Genomic DNA, 19,654 nt, shown 5'->3' with positions numbered 1-19,654 from the left:
TATAATTACTGCGATAAAATTTTATTTCTTTCTACCTATTTTTGACTTGATGAATCTTTTCAGAAACATTAATATACTTATGGCAGTAGATAAATTTAAGTACCATTTTTTGTTAGTATTACAATCAATCAATAATTCTTTAATGCAAAGACTAAATTCAGAAATAGTGTTAATTTGATTTTTATGTTCAGAGGAAACAAATTTTTTAATTATACTTGTTTATTTTGAAATAGTACTTCGATAAATGCATGATTTCATTATGAGTTTATTCTTCAACTTTTTTGTTTAATTATTTGATTTCTGCTTTGGAGATATGTTATAGGGAATTTTAAAGTGAGATATTCTATAGTTAAGTATTTGTGAAGGATTTTTTTTAAGCATAAAAGTTTTATATGTAGTGATTGATGAACTCATAATTGATGTATTTGGTTCAATTTGTCTAGATCAATACTTTTGGGGATCTTGATGAATTTATCAAAAATGAAGTTCAGGACAACTGTGATGCAAATCAAGTTTATGGAATTTGTGATTCCAGCATTATAAATGTAAGATATTAATGACCAAAGTTTTTGAAAAATGACAAAATTATGAGCTTTGATGATATTATTATTTTATTTCTTTAAATAAAATCTATGAGAATCAAAGCAAAATTTGATGTTTAAAAGTTTTTAAATAGTAATTTCAATTAATTTTAACGTTTAATTGCTTGCTGTCTTTTTAAAACATTTTTATTTTAAAATTAATGCATTAAATTGCTCTGCTCTAAATTAAATTTGTGTTGGTAAAGTTAAAATATAAAGTTTGAAAAATTAGAGAAAAATTGTATGTATTTATGCTGTATACATTATTTTATTATCATATCAAGATCTCTTAACTGATTTTCTTTGGATGTTCAGAAATTGAGCATTTTATTTAGTTTATCTGATTATATATCTTTCTAAAAAAACTACAAAATCAAATGTTTATATCTCTGATATTAATCTTTGTTATAATTAACTAAAATTTTGTCAATCAAGTTGAGGAAAATTTTGTTTAAATTATATTTTCAGTTGTCGATTTTAAGAAAATTTGAGAATTATTTTGTCAATGTTTTAATGCTATGAAACTTCTTTGTATCTGCATTTGAAACCTCAATTTATGCTAGTATAATAATATGTAAATTGCAGTGTTTCAAAGGAAAATATTTCTATTGGTTTTTAAAATTAGTAACATTTTATTATAGTTCTGTTCTGTTACACAGTGTCTCTTTTACTTATATGCCAACGGGACGAACTTTGAATGTAGCTATGAATGCAATGAATAAAATAGCTCTATTTGCTGAACTTTTTGTTGTATATTTGGAGATAGTAAATAATTTAAAATAACTCATTAAAATCAAATTGAACTTACTGTCATTTACAGCTTGTATGATCAGTTTTTGAGCAAAGTATTCAGAAAATAACAGTGACCATCAATCATTTAAAAAAAAAAAAAAAAAAAAAAACGGGTTTTTTTTATAATTTTTTTAAATCTGTTTTCTATTTAATTTTAAGTAATTTTTTTATTTATATAAATTTATTTCATTATATATTTATTAATATTTTACCAAAGATGAGTTTTATATAAAACTGTATTATATTTTTTGCAGTTAATATGTTTCTCTCTCTCTCTTTTTACAATTATAATTAGTTTCTTAAGCATAACTTTTGTTTGAATATTTCAATCATATTTAAATACTAGAATGAAGCATTCAGATATTAAATACATTAATAATTTAGTTTAAAAAAAGAATTTTTAAAAATTAATTAATTTTTGTATTATCAGTTATTTGTAGTTAGTTTTTTATTATTTTATGACAGTTTGTTACTTATCCCTTACTTCAAATATTTCCATCCTTTTTTTAGAATTTCAGTCCAAATCTGAACAGAATGGATAAAATTGGAAATGAATTGTGGTGTTCTCCCTCACAGAATGGAACCACAAATTATGAATGTTTATCTAGTTCAGACAGCACAATAACAGCACATTCAGGATCTCCAGTATGTTTATCTTAGAGATTATCAGTTTACATTTTTCCAGTTCATCTTAAATTTTAAAAATGAGTAAAAAAGTATTTTAAAACAGTTAGGGTTTTTAAAAAAGGCATTTGCTTATATAAATGTTATGAATTTTTAATTTAATGCAGATTTTGTGAGAACTCTATTTCGGTTATAATTTTGTGTAGACATTTCCAAGATAATTGCAAGCAAAGGAAAAAAAAATGAAAGCATCCTTTTCAAATTAATATTACTTGTATAAAATTAATTACTGTAATTAATAGGTAGTATTGCGAATTTTATGTGATATTTTTTGGAATTTTGTTTTTGGTATTTTTAATAGTAGAAAATTTCAGTAATTGTCATTAATATTTCTATCTTTAAAGATTGTAATTTATTATTACCATAATAGATATCTAAATTCTGATGGCAAAAATGGGAAGAAAAAACATATTCACAATCTTATATGCCTGTGTATTGCAGGTGAACATAGATGAAAATCATTATTCAAATAATAAAGTTATTAGTAGAGTTCCTGGTTATTCTAGAATTGCCTGTATTTTCTATTATAATATTATACTGGTAAATATTTTAGACTAAATGTACACAAAACTAAAAAAAAGTCATGGGAGTAGAGAGTGTATATTATTTTCGATAAATACAAACAATGAAGTAAAATATCAAGTTATTTAAAATGGCTTTCTGCATAATTGAATACAGTTAAGTAATAGAGAACTATCTTACCAATACAAATTTTAAAGCAAAATTCCATTTTTATAGTGCTTTTAAAATGAACACAAATAATTAATGCAGATATTTTCAAAAATTATTATATTAAGATAATGTAAAATATGCATTATAAATAATTTGCCATACATTAGATTGGAGTTAGTTAAATTTCCCTAAGTTAGGCTATACTTTTTAATCATGAACTTAAAATTCATAAAATAGTTGTGCTGTATTTCTATATCTAATTTTAAAATAGAAGAATTCTATATTACATTGATATGAATTGTATATTAATTTATCTTTAAGCTTGATATGATGGCATGTTTTATTTATATGATGTGCATGCTTGTAATAATTTGAATTGTTTACATTTAGTACCAGTATGAAAGTGGACTTCAAAGTGTTTATATGCCTTTCATGTCTAACCACAGCAGTCTGCCTTACAGTTCTAATGAAAAGGTAATTCTTCATTGTTTTTCAGAAATTGTGATTCTTTAACTACATTTCTAATTCTTTATTCACGTTTCTTTTTGTTTAATTATATGATTGTTTAGCTTCTGGTCTTTTTCTTTATTATAAACAATGGTAAGCTGCTTTTATTTATTGTAGCAAAATACTGATTGGCATATGATTGTTTTTGGAAAAACACCCGATCAAATAGAGCTTACTTGTCAAGCTCGTTCACTTATGAATCAAGTAAATCAGTTTGAAATAAATGACTTACCTTTCCAGCCTTCTTTCCCTCCTTATTGCTTCCAGGTTTGCTCTTTTTAACTTTCTCTTTCTTTTCTTTATTTCTATAACTTTTTTTTTCTTTTTCTTTAAAATTTGCATTTAAATTCCAGCTTGTTTTCGTGAAATGTTGATTAAATAATTCCTTTGTATTTCAAGTTTTAATTTAAGCGAATATAAAAACTCAACGTAGAATAGGAAAATTCATTATTTACTTATACGTAATAAACTTTGAGTTACAAGTTCAAATATTACATTTTAAACAATTTCAACAGTTTATCATCTGTTAAAATCATTCATAAAAACTTTAACATAGTTTGAGTTGATATAAAATCAAGATGAATTAATATTTCATACCCTTAAAAGTGTCATTTAGAATTTTTTTTTTAAATCAAGGAAAGGGTTTAGATATTCATATTTCAAATGAAGTTTTTGCTTTCAGTTCAGTTATTTATAATTTAGTGTTTTTCTCCTTCCTTAAATCTTGTTTTTTGAAAAAAGAAAAACAAAATCTCATTATTATTTTATATTGAACTAGTGACTATACCCACAGCTTCACTTGATTTTATCTGTTCTATATGTAGGTAAGAAAGAACAAAATACATTACTTGTAAGCTGTACATCTTATCCTTTAGAAATTTTAAAATTTATGATATGCCAAATAGGGATTTAAAATTTTAGAAGTGCAATTATGGGAGGCAAAATTGAGCCAATAAAAAAAATATTGCAACAATTTTAAAAGACAGTGTTTAGTATAAATTTTTGTACTTGAATATTAAATCGTTTGTTTTTGTAATAATAATTTAATAAATAATAATAAAAAAAATTTAAAGTCTGAAAAAATTAATGTTAAAATTGATAAAAGCATAATGTCTGATGATGTGGTTTAAACAGTAAAATAAGATTATTATTTCAATTTTAAGAAAGAAAGAAAAAATGGAATTTATAGAAAATTTGTTCAAATTAGCTTTGGAAATTGAGTAAAAGTAAAAGGAAAAACAATTTTTAAATGGAAAAGAATGGTAAATTTTGTAAGCTTTAAGATGATGAGAAAACAATTTTTGTGTGGTGATGTTTTGAATGTATGACAAAAAAAAAAAAAAGGGTAAGATTTTAACCACACTTTACCACCTTTAGTTGTGGTAAATGTTATGATTTTTTTTAATTATAAAGACAATTTTATTAATAACGTAATTAGAATTTCCAGGTTCTAAATTTGGCAAAAATGTTACTTAGTTCGCAACCATCTGAGAGTGGAGGATTGTATAAGGTTCAAACAAATAGGCATTCTATTTGACATAAATTTTTTGATAAACTTTTTTCTGATCTGAAAAATATTGAATGAAAAGAATTTCCCATATTGAATTCAAATTAGGCTTAAAAGGCAAAAGTTTTTAAAGAAAAATCCTGTGTCTGTTTTTTTTTAAACTAATGTATTACTGTAATTTTCTGAAGTGATGGGCAAATATCTCTCATTTATTATCGAACATATGTGTCTCCTCTTCTCTTCCATGTTTATTTAGTAAATACTATAGAATATATAAAACAATTTCAATCTGTAATTTTGATCCCTTTTCCGATTTCCATGTTAAAAACTAAGTAATGCATATTAGCAGAATGATAATGCAACTATGAAAATTACAAGGCAATTTTCTGTCATGCTATAACAGAATAATGTTTTTTTTTTCCCTAATCAAATCTTTCTTTATTTGCAGTATCCATGTATTTGAAGATGGATTAGTAACCCATGGATATTCAAGCGTATTTAGTATCCTGTATAGCTGTTTTTAGAACTTTAATATTAACTGAAGACTAAACATAGAGATCTGCTGATGTGTTGTGGTCACAAATACTTTTTTATGTGATATTACCAGTGTTTTTGAAGCCTGTACTGGGACTAAAGATCTAACTATTGATTTCTTAAACTAACATGGTTTTCGATAAAACCTGCATTTTTTTAAAAAAAATATCTAATGGCAGCTTTGAAATGTTGGTGTTGGGACCAGACACAGGACCTTCTACAATCTTCATTCAAGCACAAGATAGCATCCCTTATTGGTGTTATCAAATGTGTTTCATTGTTATTCTATGTAAATATGCATGACATTGTTATGCTTTCCTAAATTTAATTGGCAATGAGAGTATTAAAGATCATAAGAATGTTGTGTCCATGTAGTATGTGGTAAAAACTTCCTTTACATGTGAATTATGCAAAGCCAATCCAAAATCTCATTTTCTCTAATATGTATATATACTTGTAATGAGATTCTTAACATTCCTTTTTCTTTAAAAGATAAGCAGCATGTTATAAAATTAAAAATTTGATTTAGAGTATTTAAGTTTTAGCACTGCATGAGATCCTTGATATCTGAATTTTATAATTGCGTACAGATTGAGGGCAGTTATATGGATTTATGCCCTTTTTAGCTTTAAAGGTGTTTGTGAAATCAATTTGTTAATACAATGTCTTTCCTTTTTTGTTATTATTTTTATTCATTCTAGTGTATAATTTTTATTACAGTTGTAAATCTTAGAAATTGTTAGATTCATTTTGCTGTATGCTTTTTATATAATTATATATAAAAGAATATTTCTAACCTAGTCCCTATAATCATAGTCCTGATAGAAGATTATTTATATAGTGTGTGTGAGAATGAGAAAGTTCCATCTGTATGAATTTCTTAGAAGTATTTATTGTGTGTAAACATAGGGTAAAGGTTTGTTTTTTTAAAAATTGCTAAAGTTCTATAACATTAAGCATTTTTGCAGGATTTTGGACATAAAATTTAACCTCTTGTGCTGAGAATTTATTGAGGGATGCTTAATTTTATAAAATATTTTTAAAAGATGTGGAATATAGTCATCATATTTAAAAAAAGATTAACCTGTTCAAGACTGTGATCAAATATCCATGATTATGCATGTCTCAAGCCTTGACAAAGTGATGGCATTTTTCTTGGCAACAAACTATTAACATATATTTAATAGTTTGTTGGATTAAACTATTTACATATATTTTGTTAAATTTTAATTTATTTCTCAGAGATCCTATCAAAGCTCTTACCAACACACACTCTTATTAATATCAACCACAAACTCCCTCACATCTCTTCCTCTCCTTTTAGCCATACGGCTGAAACAGCTATATGGAGGTTAGAGGCATGATGATGTATTTCTCTTTTCATGGCTCATAGTATCATGTTTAAGATGAGACTTCAGCGGGAAGATATGCATGATATCTGGAAAAGAGAATCACTTGGTCATTGATATATGATAACAGTCCCGAACAGGTTAATATTGAATTGATCCTATTGATAGTAATTCATTGCTGGGTTATATTGAAATGTGTGGTGAGGCAAGACCTGTATATACATTCTTGCATAAGTATAATACTTTGCTCAGGCTTTCTGTCATCTTTTGTTTGATACTGTTGCATTTAGTAGAGGTAGTATGTCTAGAAATATGTCCCTACTGTAACCTAGTTGTAATGAAGAGGCGAACCTGTGACAATACATTCAATAAATATCTGCAAATTATCAAATTCTAATGAAAAAATCTTCTCAAAAGTTGAAAAAAGAATATTTCACAGTATTTAGCATAGTTACCAACAATGAACGTGTTAAGTTATAACGTAATTTAGTTATATAGGACATAAAATGGAATGCTTCTTTCTTCATGAAAAAGGATATAATGCATAATATTTCCTCTTTCATTGTATTATTGTTTTGTTCACTCGTGATAATCAAAGTGCAAACCATGACATTCTAGTGCAAGAGGTTAAATACAGACTTGGCTTAGCCTTCTGCGCCCTATTTAATTAAAAAATTGTATTCAATAATAAAATTTATTGGAATTTCATTCTTTAAGTAATAAGTTTTAAAATATATTTATTGATTTTAAAAAATTCCATGTATACTTACATGCTTGTAAATTTGTGTAATCTGTGTTTAGAATTTATTTAAATCCCGAGTTTGTATCAAACTACCTAAAGTTAAGGCATTGTTACATTATGGAGACATTATTATGTGAAGTGTAAACTATTTTTCTCCACACTTGTTGATACTCTTAAAAGACAAAGTTCCAGTCTCTACTTCTATCACAGGAGGAAATCCTTGCTCCTCACGGAACAAAATTTGTTTAACTGGGAAGTTCTTTAACTGTGAACTCCCACCCTCCCTAATTTTATTTTAATCATGTTGTAAAAAGAAAGAAGGCTTAGTGTATATTTTTTTTAAAAAATGAATTAACCTTATATATCAAAATTTATTATTTTACTAGTCATTATGTAAAAATCTTTAAAGTACAAAATACTGTTTAATTTATCAGTGATCTATAAATATAGAAATGTTATTTAAAAGAAGGAGGGAACTGTGCGATGATTTTTCTGTTATATCAGTGATTGACATTTAAGTCTATTTTGTTGTTCATTCATTCCTATTGGTGACAAAAAAATTAAATTATACATATATTTGAATAATCACTTGGAACTTTTAATACAAAAAAAAGAGGGAATGCTAACGAATTTTATATAAACAATGCAATTTGTAAAACAGTAAATGTTTGTGCTAGGCAATTACATAATTAGCTGTTTTGAAATCTTATCATAATTATGATTTTATGTTCTATGTAAGCATACAGTAGTTCATCTTCAAACTAAAAACTCTTCTATGTTATTCCACTGCTATTGTTCTTAGTATTATTGCCTTTTTACAATTTTCCATTCAAACATTCCTTTGTTGTTATGCTGTGCATTTCAATTTGTGAATAACCTGTATAACTAATCTAGTCTGTTTTATCTAGTTTTATAACCTTTAGATTTAAAAGGAATAATAAAATAATTTTAATTCTAATTTAAATAAATCTTTCTAATTATAATAATTCCTGATAGAAATGCATTAATATGCAAATTACATTTTCTGTAAATTAACTTAAAAATATATTTGTTTTAATCATAGTAGCCTGAAATATTTGCTGCGGAAATGTGAATAAAGTATTGTAATTATCAAGTTTTTTTGTGAGAGATAACAGTAAATTTACTTTTTAATTAATATTTGGTTGTTTATATTTAATATTTTAATTTAAATGATATTTTTTTTCTCTTTTGGTTTCCTTCATAATGAGATTCATTTAGGGAAGAGTGTTGCCTCCTAATTTAAACACTTTTTTCTAATTTCTCCCTCCTCTTCTCTCTTTTGAGTTAAGTTTTGTCCTGTCTTACTTTCTAACATGATTTGTATTGTTTTCCCCCTCCCTACTTTGTAAAAATGAAATCAGTTGATTTGATATCTTTATAACTATATCTGATTCTAAAATTGGATATTAAATTCCTATAAAACAGGAATCTCCAAATTTAAAACCTGACAATTTATTTCTGCAGTCCGTTTTTGAAACTTACAATAGCCATGAAATATTCATAACTTTTTCCAAAATCATGAATAAAAGGTTATTTAGATTAAATTTAATTTTTATTCTTCCATTTTAAACAATAAAATTTTCAGAAATAATTTATTAATATAAATTTTTCTAATGATTAAAAATTTTCTTGATTACCAGTATTAGATTAATTAGAAAGGAAAGTAATCAATACTTTTTCATCTTATCTTTAATAGTCACAAAATAAAAAAATTAAACTGAAAAAATCATGAAAATTTAATTGAAATAATATTTTTGCTTTTTATCTAAAACTATTCTTGTGAGCACCATTTCAAACTTTCTCTTCATAAGTTTTATTTCATATGTTCATTTAAATCTTTTGAGATTAATTATCTCGTTAATTCAGAGTTTGTTTGTAAGGAGTTTTGTAAAAAATAAATTATAATTTATTTCTTACAATTTTTTCCCTACAATATTTTTTCCTGTCTGAAAATATATTTGGTCCAAATAGCAACACTCTGTCCTGAAAACCATCTTGTTTTTTCTGTAATAATTGGGGAATATATAGTTTTAAATGAAGTAGTTCCCATTGTCATGTATTATTTTCCCAACTAAAATTTTGTCATCCATTCATTTTAGAAAGGCATTTTTTTCCCCCTCTGAAATTAATCCTTTAATTTGTGATTTCTTTTACATCATGCCATTCGGCATTTGTTCTAATTATTTCTCAACAAAAGAATCAGATACGAGAAGACTATATGTAGAGACTAAATAAATTGCAATGTTGCAACTTCCACTGTATTTATTTATTTTTTTTTTTTTTTTGCGTGTTTTTATCTGAATTAACTCTTTTCTCCTCTCCAAAAAACTAAAATAATTATTTCACCCATTTTTTTACTAAACAATTCTTTAAAGTAAATTAATCGAAAATATTAATTGAAATTTTAATGATGCACATTTTGTTTCTATTCTTTACTTGGAAAATATGTTTAAAATTCTTGTGACTGTACATTGTATTGACATTGCATTTTTGTATAATTGTTTAAAATTTTGATTTTAGTATAAACTTTTAATACTAGTTAGTCAAATGCAATTATATCTTTCATTTAAAAAAAAAAAGTATTGTATATAGTAAATTTAAATATTTGTTTCAAGTTGTTTTGTAGAGACAGAGTATCTATGTTGAAAGAATTGGATAGTCATTTGTATTTTGAGATTTATAATGTTTATTCTTATAATGAGCAATTAGTGCATTTTTGAGACATGGTTTTCATTGCAATTTTTTATACATTCGAAAGCTCTCAGATTTATATAAACATGAGCAAAAAAAGAGAAGAAAAATCTCTACATTTAAAGCATTTTTTTATATCAGGGAATTGTTTTGGGGAGGGGGCTGAAAAATGAAAAACATCAGTACTTTTCAACCCTTTGTAGTACATATGCAAATCAGATATTGTTGCTTAATTAACTTCACCTCCTATCTTAATTTTCCAAATTTGAAAGAACCAGAAAAACTGAATTTTCACAACCAATATTTTCTATTTGGTAAAATGCAATTTATTATTCATGCTAGATGTCAACAATTCAAAAATAATCTTTGTTGTTTGCAGAAAATTCAATTCTTTCTGACTTTTGCAAAGAGCTAGGTAGTGTTGCTTTTTAAGGGGCAATATTCATAGTAAAACGTTACTGTGCTACACCATGCATAGCAATTATTAAGTAGTGATAGAGTCTGACTTTTTGAACTGTAAGCAGTCGAACATTGCTATATGTTTTAATGCAGACATTTCGAAAGGATTTTTATTCTTCATCATTTATCTTTGACACAAAATTTATTCTCAAAATTTCCTATAATTCGAAACTGATAGCAATTGTCAAAACAATTCGTACTGGCGTACAGTATGTCAGACTCGCCGTCATACAGTGTGAAGAATTTATTAATAAATATATCCTACTATAAATGGTAGGTTATTGAGAATTGAAGTCTGTAAAAAAAAAAAAAAAAAAAAAAAAATCCCTAATATTTCACACTGGTTTTGAATGATCGAACTGAAACCATTTTAAAGTCATGGTTTGAAATTTTATTTAAAATAATTGTATGATATACTGTCTTTAAGTAACAGAATGAAATCTTTTGGATGACTCTCAAGATACTATCTACAGAATATTGTGATATTTTTCTATATTGATTATTTCCAGTTTCGCCGATTCTTAAAGGAAATTATGCATTTGCACAATTTTTTCATGTGACGATAATTAAATTTGAAAGATTCCCGCATGTTATTTTGTAAATGAAATATTTTTAATCACTTGTGCTTTTCATTTCATTCACCGCACCTTTTGCAGCACTTTTTCTCATTGTAGAGCTGATTGTGGCATCCCTAGTCTACAGATAGCAATGAATTTGTGTAACCGCACTCGATGGAACCAATTTTAACAATCTATTTTATTATATCATGCATAGTTATTAACTGCCTTTACTAAATTTTGGATGGTAATAGGCTATTTTGTTGAAAATAAAAGTTTTAAAAAAGATTGTATGGGTATTTTTTTCATTCAAAAGACTTAAGATATGTGTGAATTGAACAATACCAACACAACTGTTAATAGCATAATAATTCAGAAAATATATATATATATACCTATATTTTTCCCCTTATCTTATTTTCGGAAAGTTTTACTTTTCTACAACAGTCTTTGAGGTACGTTTTTAAGCATAATCAAGAATTAAATCGCTTGTGCTAAATTCCTTAATCCATGCGATACAATATTAACACAGTCGTAACCAGCTTGAGTGTTCTCTCCTAACTTTCTCGCATAATCTCTAACAAAGGTGGTATCCCAGAGGATGCCTTGCATAGCATTTGTGTGCAATTGTTACGAAATATTAACCTTTGGTGTGAAGTCAGCATTTTTACTACATCTGATATGTAATTCTTGGCAATTTTTTTTGACGATTAATCTCTGGCAATGGTACATAGTATCCGAAAATTAATTTCTGTTTTAAATGTCTTTTCCCAAATCGGTGACACAGAAATGTGATTGTAGTCACAAAATCACATACCAAATTTGATATATTTATTTAAGTCACTGCATTTTTTACTTATGTTTACATGTTTTTAAAAGAGCAAATCGACGGATGTTCAACTCCTTTTTGGATTTGGCACAAAATTTGACAGGTGTCTACACAACAGATGGTACTGAATCTATCCGAATTTTATCTTTGTTTTGCAGTTATCGTATTAATTTAATTTCAAATATTTCGACAGAAAGATTTCATATGAATAGATTTTGTTCAAAGTTTGTTAGAAATTTACAAAACTGATTTAGAGACCGTATATTAAATATCATCCATCTAGTTCAAAGCGTTTTTATCTTTGTCACAAACAGTTTTATTTTTAACTCAGAGAGGTCTTAAACGTGATGATCCTTCGAAATAGCGAGTTCGAATTTTTTGATGGTAACAATACTTACTCCATACTTCGCATAAGAAAAAACAAAATTGAAGATCTATAGTGGAAGAGTGGCTATATCTCTTTGCATAGGCAATAAAAATTTTTATTTCGTGTTACAGATTTTTAGTTTGTCACATATGCAGAATTTTTTGGCCACATTTATAATTTAAAATTTTTATTAACAGAAGTCGTATCGTTCTGAATGCTCAGAGAAAGTTTTTGGTGGAGAGTGGAATATTTTTTTAACAAATTAGAAAAAAATTGGGCCTTAATTGCTGTTTGGTTTCGGATTTTATAGTTTTTCTTAAATGACTTCATTATAGTGCATTGTTGCATCTCCGATCTCGCAAAATGGTAAAATCAAAAGTTCGTGACAATATTAGAAATTCGGCAGATATATTTTTGGAGCAGAGTTGCTATTAATCTGTTTCTGTGATTATTTCCTTGGCGTCGAAACATGAAGATCCCGTATATGTTTTCCTGAGTGTTCTATGCTGTCTGTGATTAAAACAGAACTTCTATTTCATCTTTAATATGACTGGTGTTCACCTAGTTATAAAACATTTAGTGTGAGTGACTAGATCTATGTTCTCCTCCCCAAGCAGATATTTAGAGTGATGTCCATTTTTAAGACATGTGTGACAGTAAGATACCAGTGTTTGTGTGCTATGCAGTAATAACTTTTTTAATAGACGTTCTATCATTTTGCCAGATGCAGTTCCACAACTGCATTCTCTTCAACATCTGAAGAGCTTCAATAATTCTGGCTAGTTGAAGCCTTTTCCCAAGAGTTGCATTCGACGGATTGGGGCGAAATACTGTTCATACAATATATATATTTGTAATTGAAACCATTTGAAATTTAATCGTCATCTGTCTTATTTCACGATCAAATTCAATGAATGCAAATTAATATTGCTTTAGATATAAATTCGTTGTAGTAAATTTTAAAAAAATTCTCATTAGTGGAGTGTTTTTGAATTTGTAAATACTGGATGGCTTGTTATAAATTTTCTACAAATATATTTTCTGTAAAGTATATATATTCTAAAGTTTAAGGTATTCACTTTTGACTTTATCTTTCCAAGTGTACAGTCTGGATCAAAGTTTGCTTGGTATGCATCTGGTCAACAAAAACTTCGCCCTATTGATCCTTCCTTGCAAAGTTACGATTGAGTCAGCAGAAAACATGACGCGGTTGTTCATGCCATGACAGAACCACCTCCATGCCTGATAATTGGAAGGAGACAATCACGTTCATACGCTTGCGCTGGTGTCTTCCACTCATCAACAGACCAAATTTTGTTGTTGTAGCACCCCTGTTCACGACGTTTGGTATTAATATCTGTGACATGTGGCTTGGGAATTGCTGCTCTTCTGTAAATGTTATGTTTATTAAAGTGTCTCCTTTCTATGATTGTTGACGCTGGAGAATCCAGATGCTGATCGAGCTACGTGGTCACTTGGGTTACCCCAATTTTATTTTTATACATTTGAATCCGCTTCAATAACCGTTCGGTCTCTTTTACTCAGCTTCTCCTTCCTGTCCACTATTTTGCTTTGTCTTGTTGTGTGTATTTTGTCATGGCATTAGTCACCGTGCATCTACAAACGTCGAAAAGTTGGAATGTTTCAGTCACAGTTGCTCCAGTTAGTAGTGCAGCTACAATTTGGCTTCTGAACATCTATGAGGTCTGACATTTTATGCTTTTGACAAAAGCATACATAGACTTAGACAACTTCATAGAAGTTACTTCATACTACCATGATGTATACTTTTTATATTTAAAAAAAACTGGTGCTAACTAAATTTTTATACAAGTCCTCTATTTTATGATTCATATTTAAAATTCTTGAAACACTAATATTTATATTTTAAAAAGTGCCGCTCCTGCGACTTAAGAGTTTATATGTAGATCGTTGAGGAGCAACGATCTACATATAAACTCTAGCAAAGATCATCTTCAGAGTTTCAGAGAGCAAAATATCACTTGGTTTTATATAAATTTCATCTTTTATTTCCTAAAATAGAACTGCCTCTTTTAATGAAGTTTTAAAACCGGACAAAATTTGCTATAAAAATTGATCACAGAGATCTATTATTGTCCCTGCAATTTTGAACTTTTATATCAACATTTTAAAATTAGAAATGCAGGAAACCTCCAGGCCTGGCATTCGCCAGTAAAAACGGAAATGATTACGAATTCCCATAGTGAAGAAATTAACTCTTTGACCTCACATTTATTTAAAACTACTTTTGTATTTGAAGCGCATTTAATTTTTTGAAGATGCGACGGCAGTAGCTTTTACGTAACAATTTGTTTATTTCTTATTATATACTGCTACATGATATTGAGGTAACTTCAGCTAATTAGAATTACGAAAATAAAAATGGAAACAAATTCAAACAAATGCGGAACGTTCCGATACGTCAAATGTAACCAAAGGGTTAAGTTTTCTAATGCTTGGACTTTCATATAAATACCAGCATACAATCATTTTTTCAGCTTTTGAGTTTCGTCAGGTATGGTAAGTCTGTACTATTGACACCTATAGACAATTTACAATTCTAATAAAGGAATAAAAACTATCAATTGTTTAAAGATTATAATTGACGACATATTAACATAAACTATCCCTATTTCAAAACAAAACCATTTAATCAAATTACTAAAATCGTCTGCCGTGTGGATATAAATTAAAATATTTTATACACACAACTCTGTCATCGTGTCATTAAATGAGCAGGAATTTGTGAAGGCTTCTTTTAAATGGTATCCAAATTAACTACCTTCGATCTATCAAAGTATAATTCATAAGAAGTTACGGCGACTATTCCGTTCATGTTTTGATCAACAACACACCGCTCATATTGATGAATGATTACAGCAAGTACCAGTTCTATGTAATGTGCTCCAATAACATTCAAACCTTGCTGAATGTATTTTCCGATCGAGAAGAAATTGAGCTTATCCAATATACATGCCGATTTCATCAAGAACGTTCAAGAGGGTGGGTGGGGGGGAGGGAGCTTCTTCCTCGGATGACCGTAAGAAGCATTTTCAAGTGTCTGGATGCGATTGACTTTGCGACCATATGGGCTCTCAGTAACATTAAAATCAATATATTTATTATAGTCATCTTGCAGAGACGACGTTAAAAGCAATTTAACAACATTTAAAATGTGAAGTGGTTGACAGGCGAATCTTGGATGAATGCACATATTACAACCCAGGCTTGTGGCTTTGCCAAGCAGGCAAAGAAGTCGGGGTGGGAATTCCAATTTCCCTGCTCCTATGCGTCCTCAGTATGGTTGGCTAATGCAAAATCCCACATCACTATTGTTGCAAGATTACATAATGAAACGATTCGGCAAATCAGTAATATGCGATTCGTAGGGAACGACATTCATAGAAGTTCCAACGTAGCCACGATAAAATAAAATTTATAAAACATTCAAAAAGATGTTTTGATAAATTGAATAAAGCGATAATATCGCATTCAAATAGAATTTTATAATTCCAAACTCCAACGTCTCTTCAGTGATTGAATTTAATTACAGCTTTACCAAGCCTACTTCATTCTAATCTGATTTTTTATCTAAATTCCACGATAATGTAAATTTTTTCCCCTCTCCTCTCCAATCACTTAAATAATTAATTTCTATACAAATAAAAGTACAAAAGTCCTCTACATCACAGCCAATAGATAAGTAATTTCATTGCCTTACCACTACCCTCATCATTTCCTATGCCCAGATAAGAACTTCGCGTTCATCCATTCTACATATCGGTCCTTTACTAAAAATTAATTTATAATGAGAGATAGGATAATCACTGGGATAAAAATAAAACTCGATTATTTGAGATGACGCATGTCTAGATTTAAAAAAATGGGCATAGTCTATTTCCTATTGATTAGCTATGGTTTATCTTTAAATTCTTCAAACTGCATTCCGAATGAACAATAATCTTAAAAACAATTCAGACTAAAGAAAAAATTCTGGTTTAAAAATCTTAGAAAATGAAAACAATTAGAAAAATGGAGGATATGAGAGGATTGAAAACTAATTTTGAACCACTGAATGAGTTTACAATTAAAATTCTTGGTTATCTATAATATAATAGAATTTTGAATGTTCTGGTGTTAAAAGCTTATATCTCTCGTTTTAATATTTCAATTTTTAAACCTATAAATTGTTAAAAGCTTAACTGTAATTTTTATTTTAAATTTCAACTTGTTCCTCTTGGAATCTCTTTCGACTTTAATGACTCTAAAACTACATTGTTACTACATCGAATGTTTATTTTTTGTTAGCTCTGTTGTTCTGTCGTAACTCTGGTTCCCTGACATTAATGATTCGTATTGTAGGATTCTGTCTGGGAAAAATATATTTAGTCATGCTTTAATGGTAACAGACTTATTCTGTTTTTAGATAGCATTTATTTTATCTCGAACGTTTCTTAATTGTAATTATACTCCATTTTCACTCAACAGGCGATCATTCGATTTTCAAGATATCAGAAATCTTATTCATTTTGTTAGTTTTTTTTTTTTTTTTTTTTTTTTTTCTCTCTTCCCATAATATGTTTTTGTTATATTATACTATGATGCAGGTACCCTTAATTCGGACTGGGCTTGTACTAATACTTTCCAAATAATTTAAAGGTAATCTGGACTTAATATTTAATTTAATCAAAGGACCAGAATTTATTATAAATTTTAGTTTAACAAATGTTTATACCTTTAACTTAGTGTTTTTTATTTGATGAAATAAATTTTAGATATTTAATAAAAAAATTTAAATTGACATTTATTAAATAAATTAAGTGCGTTATTCATTAAGTAAATTCATGTTGTTCACTTTATCTCCTTAGTTTAAGATTTGCATATAATTTTATCTATTAGAATTATCCAAGTTGTTGCATTTGCACCTTTTAAGTAAACAAGACCAGCGAGGAATCTTAAAATCCAATTCTCTTTACTGTGCTTTACTCTTCTAGGCATATATTCAGCAAATAGAATTAAAAAGGGGGGGGGGCGATTTGTAAATAATTTCTGCACTGTTTAAGTCATTAGAAATTTTAAAAAGCAAATAACTGATAGCAATTCCTTTCATTAATAAGACCTGTAATCTGAATTTTTGGTAAAATGTTTTCTTAATTTTATCAAACAAAAATTATAACAATAATTAATCTCATGAAAGTAATCAAGAAATTAATAGGACGTCTTTGTTAAGTAAAAGCCAAAAATTTTCCCTCTTCTGTCAAAAGGTTAATTTTCCATATTTCTTTCAACACTGATTTCTAAAATGAACTTTTTATGTGTGTAGAAAAACTTATTTCCTGCAGTACAGTTTGATTAAATTCATCCTTTATAGTCTCTGGTATATATTCTTACCACCTGTACAAGATTTTTTTTTTAAATGAGGGTTTAAATAAGTACTTTAAAATGATAAATAGGATAATCAGATGCTTAAAATTTGATTAAGCTACCTTAATAGATCTGAAATACAATAAGTCTATAATTTAAGTATCATTTAAATTGAAAATTGGCAAATTTCCTTACCACTGCCTGTTCACGATGCACATAGGGACATTATGTTTCAGCTTTTGTCATTAAATTTTAACTCCTGAAAAATTTTTCTAACTGTGTAACTAATCACCACCGTGTTGCTTTCCTTATGTACAAGATATTCTTATATTTCATTATAATTATTTGGTACTGAATTTATTTAACATAAATTCAATATTCATTTTTTTAAATGAATAAAAACTGTCGATACAATTGGAATATCTTAAAATTCGGAATCTTCCTGCTAATGATTTCATGCATATTTTCACTTCAATTTTGATGTACTGATGATTAGAATACTGTAGTGTATAATAAATTAATAATATTTTAGTTTATTTTTTAAAGCCAAATGTGGCTATGTTATTAAAAAAATTGCATCGAAGTACAATAGTTTTATTTTTATGCAATGTAGCAATCTGCCCAGCCAGCCTAATAAATGCACAATGAGCTTCAAATTTTAATGCAAGACATTACTGAATTTGAATTCCATGATTTCTAACTAACTAAAAAAAACTGTATTAAGTTATTTTAAATTACCTACAATAGAGTAGTAAGTATGCGTACCAATGAATATTCTATGATATTTTTGTCCTTAACGCTCAATGGTAAGTATGGGCACCACTTTCATTTTTCCCAGAACTATCTCTGGTAAGTATATTTACCACCTCCTACTTAATAAATTAAAAGGCAAATGAATGAACTTTTGACGTTTTAGTATTTATATCGTCAGTTTATCATGATATAACCCTATAAAGGGTTAAATCTTTTTCTCCAATTTATTATATTTGAATTGCAGCATAATAAGCAATGAGAGTTGGTCATGGTAAATTTATTGGGGCTTTGTAGTAAGCAGATCAATTACTTACCTTAAGAAGCTAAAATTAAATACATAAAAACATATCCAATATCTGTTATATGCATAAGCAATCATAATAATGACTGCTAGAAAAAAGTTAATTTCGAACATTAATAGTAGTTTGAAAATTTACTAAAGTACAGAGGATTAGCAGGTGCAAAAAATGAATGGGGCAGCAGGAGGAAAAAAGAGGCATTAAGAATAGAAACGGAGCCAAGAATAGACACAAAGTTTAATGTCCACAACAAAATTACAGAGAAAAGCTTAAATGTACGATAAAAAGAAAGTAAAAAAAAAAAAATAATAATAATAAAGAAGGAAAGTATACGATAGGAAGACACAAAGAAGAAATTGTAAAAATATTTATGATCAGAACAAGATGCTATAGCTCATGCACAGATTTCAATTGATAAAAATGAAACACTTATATGCAAGTATATGTACTTTGACATAATTGGGGGTACACAAAGTGACACCGATATAGAAACAAAGCTCGCTTGTCAAAGTTTGTCTTAGCTTTGAACAATATTGAAAGAGTTCTACACACTACATAAGCAAAGAAAAAGATTATATAGTAGATGCCAAGCACATTCAGGATGAAAGAAATACAAGTACATCAAACAGGTAATGTCATTACTACCAACAGCTTCTCCAGAATTTGCAATAATACTATATCCAACATTTTAGTTTTTTTTAAAAAGTAAAATCCAATTACTTTTTGAAATTTATGAAATAAAGTAGCAAGTTTTACAGCAATAAGATTTTCAAAACATTCAAAGATCTCATCTAACAAGATATGCTTTGGAATACCACACTCGTTACTCCAAAGAATAAAAAACTAATTTAACTGATTCAGAATACAAATTTAGAAATTAAAAAGGAAGAAAAAAAAACATACAGACAACTTTTTAACAAAGTAA

At 27.7% G+C, this 19,654-nt stretch overlaps 1 protein-coding gene across 2 annotated transcripts in view; it reads left to right on the top strand.

Annotated features, from left to right (window-relative positions):
- LOC129962083 (myb-related protein B-like) overlaps positions 1-8,939 on the top strand; it is a 39,699-nt gene extending 30,760 nt beyond the window's left edge. For both annotated transcript variants that reach the window (XM_056075800.1, XM_056075802.1), the window contains exons 14-17: positions 444-545; positions 1,884-2,018; positions 3,120-3,203; positions 5,192-8,939. In XM_056075800.1, coding sequence (XP_055931775.1) covers positions 444-545; positions 1,884-2,018; positions 3,120-3,203; positions 5,192-5,206 — 336 coding nt within the window. In that variant the 3' untranslated portion in view covers positions 5,207-8,939. The remainder of the gene's footprint in view (positions 1-443; positions 546-1,883; positions 2,019-3,119; positions 3,204-5,191) is intronic.
- Positions 8,940-19,654: the final 10,715 nt, after the last annotated feature.

This window comes from Argiope bruennichi, chromosome 2, assembly GCF_947563725.1.
Source record: "Argiope bruennichi chromosome 2, qqArgBrue1.1, whole genome shotgun sequence".
Taxonomy (NCBI): Eukaryota; Metazoa; Arthropoda; class Arachnida; order Araneae; family Araneidae; genus Argiope; species Argiope bruennichi.
Note: the sequence above shows the minus strand (reverse complement) of the source record. Positions and strands in the feature narration are given on the sequence as shown.